Source organism: Rattus norvegicus, chromosome 14, assembly GCF_036323735.1.
Source record: "Rattus norvegicus strain BN/NHsdMcwi chromosome 14, GRCr8, whole genome shotgun sequence".
In the NCBI taxonomy this organism is placed as follows: domain Eukaryota; kingdom Metazoa; phylum Chordata; class Mammalia; order Rodentia; family Muridae; genus Rattus; species Rattus norvegicus.
The window spans coordinates 31,905,615-31,920,759 of record NC_086032.1 but is presented as its reverse complement, the minus strand read 5'-3'; the positions used below and the strand labels follow the sequence as shown (position 1 = coordinate 31,920,759).

General features: G+C 43.8%; 1 protein-coding gene across 4 annotated transcripts in view; it reads left to right on the top strand.

Moving 5' to 3' along the window:
• Positions 1-15,145, top strand: part of Cep135 (centrosomal protein 135) — a 65,277-nt gene that overhangs the window by 29,291 nt on the left and 20,841 nt on the right. For all 4 annotated transcript variants that reach the window (XM_006250874.4, XM_223341.10, NM_001398887.1 and 1 more), the window contains exons 14-20: positions 2,525-2,602; positions 5,820-5,971; positions 11,753-11,868; positions 11,942-12,096; positions 12,513-12,568; positions 13,255-13,423; positions 14,703-14,813. In XM_006250874.4, the coding sequence (XP_006250936.1) occupies positions 2,525-2,602; positions 5,820-5,971; positions 11,753-11,868; positions 11,942-12,096; positions 12,513-12,568; positions 13,255-13,423; positions 14,703-14,813 (837 nt within the window). The remainder of the gene's footprint in view (positions 1-2,524; positions 2,603-5,819; positions 5,972-11,752; positions 11,869-11,941; positions 12,097-12,512; positions 12,569-13,254; positions 13,424-14,702; positions 14,814-15,145) is intronic.

Here is a 15,145-nt window from a genome sequence, read left to right as displayed (position 1 = left end):
TCGCCCTTTTCCTTGTCTGTTGTAATGACCAGAAGTGTAAAAATAGAATTTTAAAATCGCATTAGTTCTAGCAACTCAGAAAATTCTTCAGATTATCAGAACCGTCTGTGCTGCAGGAAGCAGGCTTTTGTGAATTTCCAAGAGACCTTCTCGTTAAAAACCAGAATTAGTCATATGACTCCTCAGCCTTCTGGAGTGTTTCCTGTGGCCACCCTGCTTTCAAGCAGCCATTATGACTAAACTCTCTGAGAGAGTTGCAGCTGTCAGCCAAGGCCTGCCAGTGCTGCCTCCTGAACAACAGTATCGCCCCACCCCCCCACCCCTGAGCGTTCTGTTCCAAGTGTGAGGTGGGCCATCCCAGTAGGTCTTCATAAAAGCCTTCTCTGATCCTCCCTGTTTGCAGATGAGAGCCCTGAGTTATAATGAGTTTAAATGCTTGCCTACCCCCGCTCATCTCTGATCCAGTCTCCTTGAGCTCCTTTCCTTCCAATTGTTCCCTCCTGTCTCTCCTGACCCCTCCTATGTGGTCACTATGCTCTCACGTGCTCTATTACTGTGGGCCCCTGTGGGCCTGAGTTTAGACTCTTTTTGTTACTTAGAGATCAGCCCTGGCCTATTTCACGGCCTGTCACCTTTTCCCTACACTTACTTCTGCTATTTCCCACTCCTTTTTCCCAAGGTCTCTGGCTTAAGGGACCTTTGCTCACCACCAGTCTTCCTTCGGCCGACTACTGAAACTCTTCTTCCACCTCTTCAAATGCTCTTCTCTCATTTGTCCTTTAATGCCAGTTAAGGAGCGCCAGGCGCTAGATTCCCTTTGACATCTAGAAATAAAGCCCCTTGTCTAGGGAAATAGTTGATCATCTATATGTATTTCCCTATGTGCTTGAGAGTTACATGCATGTATACAATGAAATATGATACGCACTCCTCTCAACCCCTCCCAGCTCCCTTCATGTTCTAGTTCCTTTTTGTGGGACCATCCACTGGGGCAGAGGAGTCCTGTCAACAGCCATACCCTTAAAGAAAATGGTTCTCCCTCTTCAATCTGTCAGTTGCCAGCATCTCCTCAGTAAACGGTGTGGCCTGGAGATCATTTAAACAGTGTGGCCTAGAGATCATTTACTCCATCTATGCAAGAATTTTGACTGGCTTGCTCTTTTGTGGGTCTTATGCACCTAACCCCAGCAGCCGGTGAGTTCATGAGTGTGATGGCCATGCCGTCACAGCAGCCTTCCCCATTTTCCAGTCCCACATCCTTTCTGCCTCCCCTTCTATGATAGTCCCTTATCCTAGGCTAGGGAGGGAGAGTTGATCTCAGTGCCCAGTATAAGGCTCTGTTTGCGACCCACTGACTGCTGCCCACTGCAAAGAAGACGTTTCTCTACCCAAGGTCAAGAGAGATGCCCAGGTCTACAGGTACAGACATATGTATTTGGAGGCACTTTGACATCATGGCCATTTAGAACATTAGAACACTAGCAGGTTTGCCCTAGAGACTATGCTCTCAACAGTCTTGGGCCTTGATCACGCTCATAGTATCAGACAGTCTCTTCTGTGGAATAGCCCTCCAGTTTACTCAGAAAGCAGTTACCCCATAGCAGTCGCACCGCTGTTATGTGCGCACATCTTACCTAGGTGGACGCTGCAGCATGCAGGGTGCCCAGCTGGGCACAGCCCTTGATGCCCTCAGCAGCCTGCAGAGCACGCTCCAGTGCTGTTTGTTTCTGAGACGAGGTCTCGTGTAGCTCAGGCTGACTTAGACATGCTTTGTTACGGAGGGTCACCCTGAAACCCCTGCCCTTCTACCTTCATGGTTTTATCTTAGTTCCTTGTTTCAGGTCTGTCTTTATATAAGCTGTGGCGTCAGAGACTTCACTGGTGGCTCTGCCCTTGCTTGGCGCTTTGTTTAGAGCATACGTCAGCACTGCTCAAGTGATTTAATTAACAGAGCAGTCATCTCTTTAACCAGATGCATAATCTAAATATCAAGTACAGTGTTAAAGTGAATAGCATGAGTACGCACCCTTACTGGAAAAACCCAGTCACCACCGCATTAAGTCTCCTTGACGTGAGGTAATAAACGAGAAAACTAGCCTTCATTTATATCCTGACCAGCTGGTTCTTAATACCAGTCTCATTCTCTTCTGTCGCCTGTGTCTGACCATGCATTTTCTTCTTCGTATCCTGTTTTTCTTAATCTGAGTTGTGGCTCAGCAGTCGAGCACTAACCAGCATGAAGCGCTAGGTCAGGGAGCAGCACTGTAACACTGTAATGGGAGGTGTGTGTGGGTCCGTACATCTCCTCTTGTGAGGACGCATTGTGAGCTGTGACTTGGTGTGGTGTTAACCAGGCTCAGTCCACATAAGTCTCTATAAATGAGTCCCTTTTTATCTCTGCATGACACATGGAGATAGGGCATGTAACTTTCTAACTGAAAGAATGCTTTTATAAAATGTCTGACCTTCCTATAACAGCCATAGAATCTACGAAATGAACATTTTCTATAAAATTCTTTTTCAGAATATCCAAGAACTGAATGTTGTTGGAAAATCAGAATTAGAGAAGACTATTGAACATTTGACGTATATTAATCACCAGGTAATCTATCAGAGGATTTGGGGGTATGGGTGACGGCACCAGTTGTTATGTTTTTAGACACTGTATGTGTTTGAAGGCTAGTATGCAAGGAAGAGAGAGCCTGCGCTGAGGCCTTTCCCGTCGTTCAGATCCGGCTTCCTGTCTGGGCCAGGTTCTTAGCTCCACTCTTTTAGCTTGTTGTTTTTTACATTGGAGGAGTATTTCTGTCTCTCAGGGTTTCTGTGAAAGTGTGATCCGTGACCAACACACGGGCCACACGTGAGAGTCCTGGAACGTTGCAGGCCTCAGTAGTGGCAAGCTGTGATTATTGTGGTTTGATCTTAGAAAAGTAATTATGTTATACATACAGACTAAAACGGGAAACTGACTGCTCATTTTCTCTATAATTAGCCCTCAGTATCTGTTCCCAGGACTTCTTCAGATACCTAAGTCTGAAGAACTTCACGTTTACGTATAAAAATGGCATAATATTGAATATAACCTATATATCCTCACATATTCTTTAAATCATATTTAGGTTTCTTACAGGACTTTGTATGATTTCATAAGACCTTATACAATGTGAACGTTGTATAAACAGTTGTTATACTGTGTTTAGGAAATAATGACAAGAAAAAAATCTATATGTTCAATACAGATGCAACCATTCCAGACTAACTAGATAGTGTATATTTCCTACCATTGACTACTCTGAAATTTCATAATTTATGCAGAAACAAAGAGCCAAAAGTAGTATAGAAGTTTAAGGGACGTGATACTGGGTTTAGGGCCATTATGATAAGGGCAGGACTAATAAAGGCCGATGAAACCAAGTATAACAAATTCACAAAAGAAACTTAACATGTACAGAATCCTAGACCAGTGAGTGAAGGATCATTTAGTAATTCTTTCCTGGAGAATGACTACACATATGAAGATATAAAGAACAAGAAACTGCCTCCTGCCTCAAATAGACCATCACCAGAAGTCATTTTAAGATTATTTAGAGATAGCTACTTAGGGCTGAAGCCAGAGGGTCACACAGTGTCCGCAGCCAGCTTGAGCAGTAGCCAGGCCTACCTGGACCATAACTATTGCAGCCACTGAGTTCTTAGGTGACTGAACATTTCCCAAGCCGTGACTAGGGAAGCACCTCCTCCGTATTCAAAGCCCAGTCTTCCACAGAGGTTTCTCCTTGTTCTCCTGCTCATGCCCTTAAATGGAGATGAGCACAGCCTTGCTGAGCTCTTCCGGCTTCTTAGCCTGTTACAAAGTGGCTGTTTTCTTTAGCAGCCATTCCTTTGTTGGCCTCACTTTCATTTATTTTCTGGCTGAACACATTTTTCAAACGCTCTGCTCTGGTGTTCACTCCCACTTCTCACTATAAACCTGGCTAAAGGCTGCCAGAAATAACCAAGCCACAGCATTCATGCTTGACTGCCTTAAAATGTCCTCCCCCAGGGCAATCAGTCTGCCATTTTAATCTCAGGTTTGTGACATAGTCACAAGTCTCAGGGGATGGACAAAGCTTACTTGTTTTGTATCACTCATGGCTTTTAGTCCTTTTCCAGACTCCTTGTTCCCATGTGAGACCTATGAGCCTGGCCTTTAGCCGTCCACATTCCTGTTGGCACTCTGGTGTTGTCTCTTCTGATTGGAATCCCCTAACCAGCTCTGCATTATGTAGCGTCCTTGGTTTCAGATCCCTCCCACAAGCAGTCCCAAGGTTTCTGAGCTTCGTGGCCAGGGAGTCTCAATAGCTCATATCTCTTTTGCTGGCTTTCAGTGTTTGTCACCTTTCATTGCTGTGTTTACTTGGGCTTATGATTTCAAGGGCTCAGTCCATAGCTGCTGCATTGCTTGGTTCTGAAGCAAAGCAGAACTTTGTAGTGGACAGGGTCTGGTGGACTAGCGCTGCTCACACAGCATCCAGAAAGCAGAGAAGGGTGAGAAGAGGCAGGGACCATGATGCATCTTGTCAGGCCATCCCCTAGCAACCTCCTTGCTTCTGCTAGGTCCTGTTCGTAAAGAGTCTACCACTCCCCAAGCGGTGGTGACCAAGCCTTCGACACCTCAGTCTGTTGTGGACATTGCATGTTTGAACCACAGCAGGCATGGTCATAGCAAGTTCATGCTGTCAGCAGTCCATTTCTAGATAGTTGGTCTATGTGAAAGGTCAGCAGGGGGCAGTTCCTAGACCGGATGCACTCCCTGCTCTGTAAGTTGAGTTAGTAAAAATAATGACTGGCTCATTTGTTTGTGCTTCTGTATTATCTGCATCTGCTGTTGCGTTTCACTGGAGTGGTGGTGACAGATGAGAGGTTCCACAGAGCCTACACTATTTATTCGAAGCAATACGTGGTCATCAATCGTCACGTACCAATCATACATGAGTACATCTGCTCAGTAGAGGTCAATACAGTTTCTATGGAGCAGAACAGTGACGGTTACTAGTATCAGAGGTATGGCTGGCACGAATGCAGGTTGTACCAAAGCACCAAATTGCTGAAGAAAGTACACAGTGTGATTCTGCTCCGATAAAGTTCAAAGCAAGCAAGCCGGGCAGTGCATGGCTTAGGAGTGACATCACTGTGTTACAGTGAAGGACAGCAAGACGCTCGGTGCCCTGGAGGATACGTGCAGGGACAGCATCTCAAGGCTTTATAATTTAGTGGAATCTTAACACACTTCAAGTCTTGGGCTCCCATGCAGAGAAGCAGGGCGATCTATATGAAGTCAGGTCTTACTCATGCGGTCGGGAAGACTTTCATTTGGTTTCTCCATAAATCTTGACTGTGTTGTGGTTACCTTCCCCTCACCTCCCATTTTTGTTTAATTCCTATCTATTTACTGCAGGTTTTCTGGAGGGGGTGGGGGGTAATGGAGGTCTGGGGAGAAACTTTTGATTCCAAAACCTGGAAATGAACCATGGAGGGTTTGTGGGGTTTGGTTGAGTTTTAGGAAGCTCCTCAGATTTTTCACCCTGTTTGTAGTTTCACTTCCTGTCTCATTGCTGTTATGGATTTTTTGTTTTTATTTTTGTTTACATGTTTTCTTTCATTGTAGTAACAGTGGGGAAGGGCAATGGACACGGCCACTCTGACACATCAATCTAAGAGTGCAGATGGCAGTCGCTGTTTTAATAGCTCCATAATTACCTCCCAGAGTATTATTAAGAGTAGCTATGAAAAATAAGATATTATATAATGCTTATTAATTTTTTTAATTTAAATTATAGCTTGAAAATGAAAAATATGAATTACAATCTAAAATATTAATAATGAAAGAAACAATAGAATCATTAGAGAGCAAATCAAAACTCCAAGCTCAAAAACTTAGCCATGTGACTGGTGACTCATCTCATCAGAAAACAGAGATGAACTCGCTCAGGTAAGTCTCTTAAAGCTTTCTTTCCTCATTTCACCTCTGTGCTTCTTCTGGGTATCCAAGGATCAATGGTGTTTTGCTCTGTGCCTTTGAAGAGTGTTTTCCCAAGGTGGCCTCATGGTACAGTCTCCTGGGAGCCCTTAGGAAGGATGTGGGAGGCCTTTGTGTGTTCTGATTTCCTGCGTGACTATGGTAGCCATAGTTTTGAATCTTTCACAGGTTGACATGATCACCAAAAAGTTCTCTGCTCTGTCTACTTTAACCTCAGTAGGTAAACATGATGCTGTGCTCTGTAGGGAAGGCCTGCACGGATCCTAGAACTTCTGCCATGCAACTGTTTCCATCTTCTCCTCACCTCTTCTAAATAATATAAAGCCCGAATGTTGTATCTTCTATATTTAACCCTTTCTGATTGGAAACAGGAAGATTAACCAAGGGTAGGAAGCAGCCTGTGCTAGAACATGGAGCATGGAAGTCTTAGAGACGGATGAGAGGCAGAGGAGCGCTCAGGTCAGGACTGAGACAGGAGCTGTGAACCTTGAGGGCAAAAGGCAACTCAGATGTTTCCTTCACATTTGAAATGTAAATAAATAAAAAATATCCAATAAATAAAGATAAAAGAAAGTATCAGCATACAAAGCAAATAAAATATATTAGCACAGTAAAAAAGAAAGAAGGAAAAGAAATGTTTCCTTCATAAAATCAAAAGGTGACTGATGTGGGGATTAAACAGCAGTGCAGCACACCAATGCACAATGTATACGTTGGGGTGTTGGGCCATTTGTCAGTTTCAAGTACACACAACTGAAGGGACTAAAAGCAGGTGTCCCCCCTCCTCCACCCTCATTTGCATGGCTGTCATGGGCAAAAGAGGTAACTGAAGGTCACTCTACTCTGAAGAGTCAGAGGAAATCTATTTCTCTAAATTACATTTGCCATAAAAACTAGGAAGAAATCTTTAAATGTCAACAAAGTCTTCATACACCCGAGTCATGGAGCAGTAATATGTTGCAGTCAGGAAGGATGGCAGTGACGGTTTTTTAAAAAAAGATTGGTAAGTTACAGCTGAAGGGTTATTGATCATTGGATTGCCTACTGTAGAAAACTGACTTGGTGAGTCAAGAGCAGGCTCAGGAGTTTCACCTACAATTCAGAAGGACAGAGAAACGGTGAGAATAAAAGTCACAGACTCCATATACAAAAGCCCAGAGTCACAAACCTCCAGTAGAAGAAACCCCGACCATGTGATAGAAGAAGGAACCGGGAAGAGCAAGGCTGACAGAGAGACTCAGGCTCTCGGTTAACAACAGCAGCTTAGCGACTCAGTATTCAGCTTTTCTCCCTCGGGGCCTTACAGCCTCTTTATCAGGCAGCCTCCCTCTGTCTGCAAGTACTCTATGGAGGAGAGCAAACAGGCCTGCTTCTCTCTGGTCGTCTTCAGCTCCAAAGTCCAGGCACATACAGTGCGGCATTCCCTCTGTAGGACTGCTAGCCTGCTCTTTTTGCTTCTGTATCCAGCTGACCAGAGCTGCCATTTTTCTGTTCCTTCAGATCATCACCACACCACCACTTCCTTTTCCTCACAGAAGACTCTGGAAACAGAGCCGCTGGTGTCCTCTTTTGGATGCCATAGGCTGGTCTGTAACTGTTTTGCTGTTTTTGTTCTGAAACAAATATTGTCACAGCTATGTCCCCCTCTCTCCTTCCCCCTCCTCCTCCCCACTCTCCCTTCCCCTCCACCCTGCCCCCCTTGGGTGTAGGGAATGATTGGGGGTGGGGTGATTCATTTCCAAGGCCAGTATATCTTCAATATTCTGTTGGTAAACATTTGTAAAAATGTGAGTTTGAGCTGCAGGTCTAAATTCAGCACTAAAGTCACTTCAAACCACAACACAGGCCTCTGCAGAAGCAGAAGGACATTGTCCCAGCCTCGTGCTATTTTCAGTGTGGTTCCAAGAGTTCTTGTTACTCTAAGGACACAGTGTTTCATACATGAAGCTGGTTCTCCTTAGATGAGGTACATGCTCCTTTCTCCCTCGTGGGCCATCTTCTCTTTCCCCTCCTGTATTAGATATACTTTCCCATCAAATCTCCATGCCTTCCCCCCAGACCTTAGAGGATCAGACAGAACCTACAATTGTAGAAGTAGCGAGTCTTTGGTCTGGTCTCTTGGTGTAGCATCGGAAGACAGTATGAAATAGCCATTTTGAGAATGGTAATGACTTTCTTCTCTTGAACTACAGCATTAAATGAGGTCCAGCAGTTTACAGCCTAACCCAAACCTTCACAGGACAAGAAGAAAATGTTTGTGTGCAGGGATGCTGGGTCTGGACACCTCTTCATGCTAGCCAGGGGTCAGCAAACTTCCCGGTAGTACTCAGTGTTTTAGACTGTGTGGGCCGTGCAGTTACCACACACCTTTAACCTGGCTTCTGAAATGCAGAAGTCACTGTGTTAGCGAGGGTGGTGGCTCTGTTCACCACAGCTCTGACATGCAGAAGTCACTGTGTTAGCGAGGACGGTGGCTCTGTTCACCACAGCTTTATTTGTGGACACTGAAATTTGGATTTCATTTCATTTTTATGTCAGAAAATGTTTTCCTATGGAAATATTTTCTCACTCACTTAAACATAAAAATTCTTTACAGCTAGAAAGAAATAAGCAATCAGCTATGGTTTGTTAACTGGTGCTCAAGGATAAGCTGTTTTCCAGCCCCATTGGACACCTCCCTTTTCTCAGTCCCCCCCATGGTAGGCATCATAATCTCTGTCACTGCTGTCGGCTCTAACAGTGGTTCCCCTGGGGGCTGCCACCGTGTTTGCAGTCACTGTAACCATTTTGTGAGTTTTTACTGTTGCCCAGACTTGACCTCAAATCTCTGTGCTCAAGTAAGTGGCCTTCCCCATTTAGCATCTGGAATCCTGTAGCACAGCCCTAGTGTTCAGTACCTCAGTTAACACTGAGAGCGTTACATGTTAGCTAGGCTGGACAGCATGCAATAGCAGCTTCCTGCAAATGACCCATGAACTCTCCATGGCTGTGATATACCAATAGATATCAGTTGTTTTATTGGGATTTGTTTAGATATAATCAGAACCATACAGATATATTTAAAATGTTAGGGGCTGGAGAGATAGCTTAGAAAGTTAAGAGCACTGTCTGCTCTTCCAGAGGTCCTGAGTTCAAATCCCAGCAACCATGTGGTGGCTCACAGCCATCTGTAATGGGATCCAATGCCCTCTTCTGGCCTGCAGCTGTACATTCAGATAGTGCACTCATATGTAACAGAAATAAATCCTTAAAATGTTATGTATTTTTCTGGAAACATTAGATATGTCCAGATATATGCAGCTAGTGTCCCTCGAGAAATGCACCCATGTGATGTTATTCCTGGGCTTTATAGCAATGAGCCTGCACCATGGGGCTCATAGGAGAAGCTCCAAGAAAGCCCATCAGAAGCTCTCCTCTGACAGGCCATTAACTTTCCAAACTTTTCTCTCTTAGACAGAACTTTATTTTAGAGCTTGAAACATTATGGAAGAACCTTTAAGAGATGTTTTTAAGATATTTTAGATACATTCTGTAACAAAAGGAAATAATTTTACCCCCCCCCCCCCAAATGAGAGTTTGCATAGCCATTGTAATGTGACTGTGAACTTTGAGGCTGAGAGATGATTTGAGCCCAGCATAGTCTGTTAAACAGAGAGCCAGAATTATGTTCAATTTTATTGTTTTGTTTTTTTTTTCTTTTCTGGTAGGAAAGCATGTTTTTCCTCTGTAACATTTAAAGCTAAGGGGTTGGGGATTTAGCTCAGTGCTAGAGTGTTTGCCTAGCAAGCACAAGGCCCTGGGTTCGGTCCCCAGCTCCGAAAAAAAAACAAAAAACAAAAAAACATTTAAAGCTAAGAAACTGGTTCATTTTTACTGACAACGTGATTTGCAAAGTTTCCTTCCAATTTAGAGAGAGTAAAATGGCAGCCCATCCATGAGCCTCCCTCTCAGCTCCCACTAGGAAGCCTCTAGGCAGCAACAGGGCAGTCAGACTTTTCTGTTGGCCCTTTCCTCTCTACACTGGGATAGAAGAGGTAAAGCCTTTGTGAGGGTCACCTGAGGGCTTCCTTCCTGTCAGTCCAGATGTTGTCCTGGTTGCCTTCGTCAGCTGCACTCCCACCAGCGTATCACACCATTGTAAAGTTCCAGGCAAAGGAGATCTCTGCCTAGAGATTTAAGCAATGCCAGCCATTTGCTCTTCAGTAAGTCCTCTGTGGGTCATTCCATTTTCCTGTCCACATAGAGCAGTGATTCTCAACTTGGGGGAGTCAGATGACCTTTTCACATGGGTCACCTAAAGACCATCAGAAACCACAGATATTTACAAGTCATAACAGTAGTAAAATTACAGTTATATAGTAGCAACAAATACGATTTTTATGGTTGGGAGTCCCCACAACATGAGAAGGTGTATTAAAGGGTTGAGCATAGGAAGGTTAAGAGCCACTGCCTTAAAGGGTACTGGTCTCCTTGCATTCTGTGCAGAAGGCAATATGAGATAGCCTTTCCTGGCCCCTTGGCCTTTGCCCTGGTAGTTTTGAGATTCTGGACAAGTAAATTGGAAGATAGTTGCAACAGAACTACTCCAGGAACACATGAACTAACGTGTACACAGTCCCTTCTCCTTAGCTATCTCTGCACACCATGGCTCTGGGTTCCAGGTGCACCCACCTGGACTGCAGATGCTTTTCCCCAGTAAAACTGCCTGGATCTGGCCTCTTTCTGACTTGGTTTGTTCCACTGTACAGTTCTAAGAAGTCAGTCCTGCTGTACTGTCCTGCCTGCATCGGTGTCATCATCCCCCTGCTGTGAGAACTCTGTTAGGGTTTTGTCTTCAGGATACCCCAGTATTCCTTAAAACTTACTTCTATAGAAATGTCCCATTTTACTCATCATTTTGGGAACTAGACCTCTTGCTTATTAAGCATTTCTAAGTCAAGTTCCCGCTAGTATCTTCTTCAGTGTCTTATCCTCAAAGGAAACCCAAAAGGAAGTTAGTTATTCACAGCAAACTGAGGTAGGAATGGCCTTTTAAGCCAGACATGGTAAATGCTTCCTGCTCAGAGAGAGAAGCATCCAGAAGCCTGTGGCTATGAGAACCAAGACAGCTTCCAGGATGTTACTTCTGAAAATGAGCAGTTACTTCCAACAGTAACAGACACTAGAGTCAGGCTTTCCCATGAATGACTTAGGCGGCCACGAGTCCCCTGGCTCCTTCCCCTGGCTCCCTGAAACCAGCCTTTATTGTTATCCATCACACTGTAGGAAATGCCCGTCTCCCAGCACTGTGACCTACAGTCACTGCCACTCAGAGAGCCAACATAAGAAGCAAACTTACAAGCCCACGTGGTCCAGATGGCGAGGACTTAGCTCAGCAATGTCATGAAGACGAGGCTTTGACTCTGCTCTCAAAAGTAGATTTTGGGGAAACGGGGTTGATGTTAGGGAATTACTGAGGAGAACTTTAAAACTACCAAAAATCTTCTGGAAGAAAATATACAATTAATTTCACTTTTCTACCATAATGTTTTTTGGAAGTTGAATCCGTTTTGGAGAATGGTGGGCAACAGGAAAAGCATTGTATAATAGAAGCCATTGATTAGACTGGGAGAGCTTTATAATAAGAAATAAAAGAAACTTAAATAAGAAATCAAACCATTTTAAGACCGCTCATTTAACAAAGCTATTTCCGTAAGAGATAAAGAATGACGTTTGGTTTTGTCCACTGATTAGGATAGTGAGTGAGCAGCTACAGCGGTCACTTGATGACTGTCAGCACCGACTTTCCATAAAAAGAGGTGAACTCGAATCAGCCCAAGAACAAATTAAAGCGCTGGAGCAGAAACTAGGTGAGCCTTTTGGGATTTTGCTTTTGCTAAGCTAAATTGCCTCCACCTAACAGACACTCTTCTCCCTCTACAGAGTCTCTGAGCCACAGGATGACAATGCAAAGCGAAGAAACTCATGCGATGAAGAAGACCATTGGCGTGATGGACAAAGAAAAGGACTTTCTCCAGGAGACTGTGGATGAGAAGACGGAAAAGATCGCCAGCCTGCAAGACAGCCTCATTAGTAAAGTATGTATCTGCCACATGTTCTCAGCCTCTCAGCAGGAGAGCCTGTTACTCTCCACTCGAAATACACAGTTCTTACAGCCCTTGACGAGCTCCTGAGACCCACGGCTCTGTCTGTGACACACCTTGATTTCCTTCTAGCCTAGTAATCGGAATCCTTATGTTGGGATTTTGTCTGTTTCTAGAATGTGATTTGGTCTCATTAAAGCACACTTTGAGGAAGCCACTAAAGCTCTTCAGTGGTTAGAGATGCCAAGATGAGACACATAGATGGGCATAGAACTGTGTTTATTTAGAGGCTGCGTTTATGTGTAATTTATGCAATTGCACTTACCTAAATTTAGTTGATTATGCAAATTTAACTGAAGATGATTCTGAATGAATGACTAAAAAATCTTTTGTTTCTGTAATTTCTCCAGGAAAAAGCTATTACCCAGTTGAAGGTCACAGTCTCGGAGTGTGAATCGTCACTGAAGTGAGTAACCGATGAATGGTGTTCATGAGAAATCTCCAGCAAATGCGGCCTTCCTACTTAGCAGAGCCTGGAGCCAGGACTGCTTTCCTGTGAAGTTCCGGCTTTGCCTGTGGCTGCCTTGCTTCCTCAGTCCTGCTCTGACTTGCTCCCTGCTGCTGTTGGATGGCATTGCCTTCCTGCTTTACCCACTTGCTCTCCATGCTTACATAGTCACCTGTTCAAGTCCCAATAGCTCAACTTAGATAGTTTTAATGGCCAGCTCTTACATTTGCTCCTCAATTAAACCTATATTGATTATCTTAAATTTTTCATAATTTGTGTCTGGTCTCCAAAAAGATTTTAAGCTATCTAAAAAGAAAAGTCACTAATCATTTATTCTATGTGCCTTTATGTTTTATATAATAAAGGCAATGTAAACACTAAATATTTAATGTGGCTTTATATTGTATTTTCTAACACCTGAAAATGTTACGTTTGCTTAACTTGTATAATAATAATATTTATTTTGTGGCTCTATTTGTATATAACGGTTGATAGGAATCTAAAGTACCTGAGTATTTTCAGCCATGTCCAAAGGCAGCACTTAGGCTCTCCTGTACTCGCACACATATTGAGACTGCAGTCTTACTTCAAGTGACCTGGAGTTTTCCATAACAGTTTATTGCTACCCCACCACTCTTTCACAGCCAACTACAAGAAACTTTGACTAATCGAGACCGAGAGATAAACAGCCTCCGTCGCCAGCTTGATGCAACTCACAAGGAACTTGACGATGTTGGGAAATCTAGAGAGATCTCTTATAAGGAAAATAGAAGGTTACAAGATGACCTGGCCACAATGGCGAGAGAAAACCAGGTATGAAAGCAGGCAGAGATTTTTCATGAACTTATTACGTTTTGCTAAGTATTAAACTTCTAAATTCATTCTTCCAAAATGCAACAGGAGTGAATGCAAACAGGCTAACTCCTTGAGGGGAATGGTGTCTGTTGGCGTTAGCAAAGGTAGTTCTCAGAAAACAGCCAGCGCAGCGGTCTAGTCAGCGCAGCTACAGTCTCCTTTTCCATCTGGAGTTGAACCTCCCTGCTAGGACTTGGCTTGTTTGTTTGTTTGCTTGTTTCTTTGTTTAGACACAGGGTCACATGTAGCCCTTGAACTCCCTGTGTAGCCAAGGGATTCTGACTCTGGTCTTCTTCTGTCGCCTCTCAAGTGTGGGGATGGAAGGTATGTCATCAGGCCTGATAGCATTTAGTGTTTGCTACTAGGAAGCATGGTTTTTGTTGGGATAGACGGTATTGTCACAGGACTGGGTAGGGCACAGCATCACTCACTCTTAGGGCACCTCTTCTTAAAAGATATGAAGGACCGTGACAGGCTTTAGTAATTTGTGCTTCCTTCTATTGTCTTAGAGATGGATCTGTAAACAAACAAAGGTATATTTTAAAGGGCAGATATTGTAAGGTTTTGTCTATACTGGTTTATTACAAGATTATGCTGTGGAGACTGATGATTTCTTTTATGTAATATAAAAATTACTTTCAGTATTAGTCAATATCAACCATATTATAGTTATATCAGTTTTTTAATACCAACTACTGGCCCTGATTTAAGTTCAAATACAAGGTCAGAACTGTCATGGGAGTTTTATCACAAAGTTTGCTAAAAAAAAGTTTAGATCAGGGCTGGGGCGATGGCTCAGTGAGTAAGGGTGCTTGCTGTGAAATGAAAGTGAGATGTTCTGAGTTCAAATCCCCAACACCCATGCAAAAGGGCTGGCATGGCTTCCTGTGACCTCAGAGTTGGCCAGCCAGCCTCACTGAAATGGGGAGCTTTACTTTCAGTGAAAGATCTGTCTCAGGAGAATAGGGGGAGGATGGCAGAGAGCGATAACTGGCATCCTCTATTCTGTCTGCACATCAGCTTGTGCACCTATATACATAGGCTTTCAATGCACACACACACACACACACACACACACACACACACACACACACACACACACACACACCAGGCTAGCCATGGAAAAATAACCCAGTAAGAGGCTCTTCTTCCCCACATTTTTTTCTTCAGTTCCAAAGGCACTGTGTGCACATGACTGCAGGCTGACATTGGCTCTCTTTGCTCTGCTGACTTACAGGAGATCTCACTGGAACTGGAAGCAGCAGTGCAAGAGAAAGAAGAGATGAAGAGCAGGGTTCACAAGTATATCACTGAGGTGTCACGATGGGAGAGCCTAATGGCCGCGAAGGTGAAAAACTGTTCAGCTGGCATTTGAGACCAGCTTTTGTGTCTTTAATTCTGCCTCCAGCATTAAATGTTGGACATTTAAGGTTGGATATTAGATATTTAAAAGTAGAAGTCCTTCCTACTAACTTTATATTTCTCCATAGATCTTAGCATAGTAGCATAGTATCTATACATGTGCTGATGTTTCCTGAATTCAAGTAGCTCCCAGTGTGTGTGTGTGCACGTGTGTGTGTACACGTGTATGCGGTGTGTGTGTCTGTGTGTGCATGTATGTGCGTGTGTGTGTCTCTGTGTGTACACTCGTGGATGTGTGTGTCTGTGTGTATATGCACG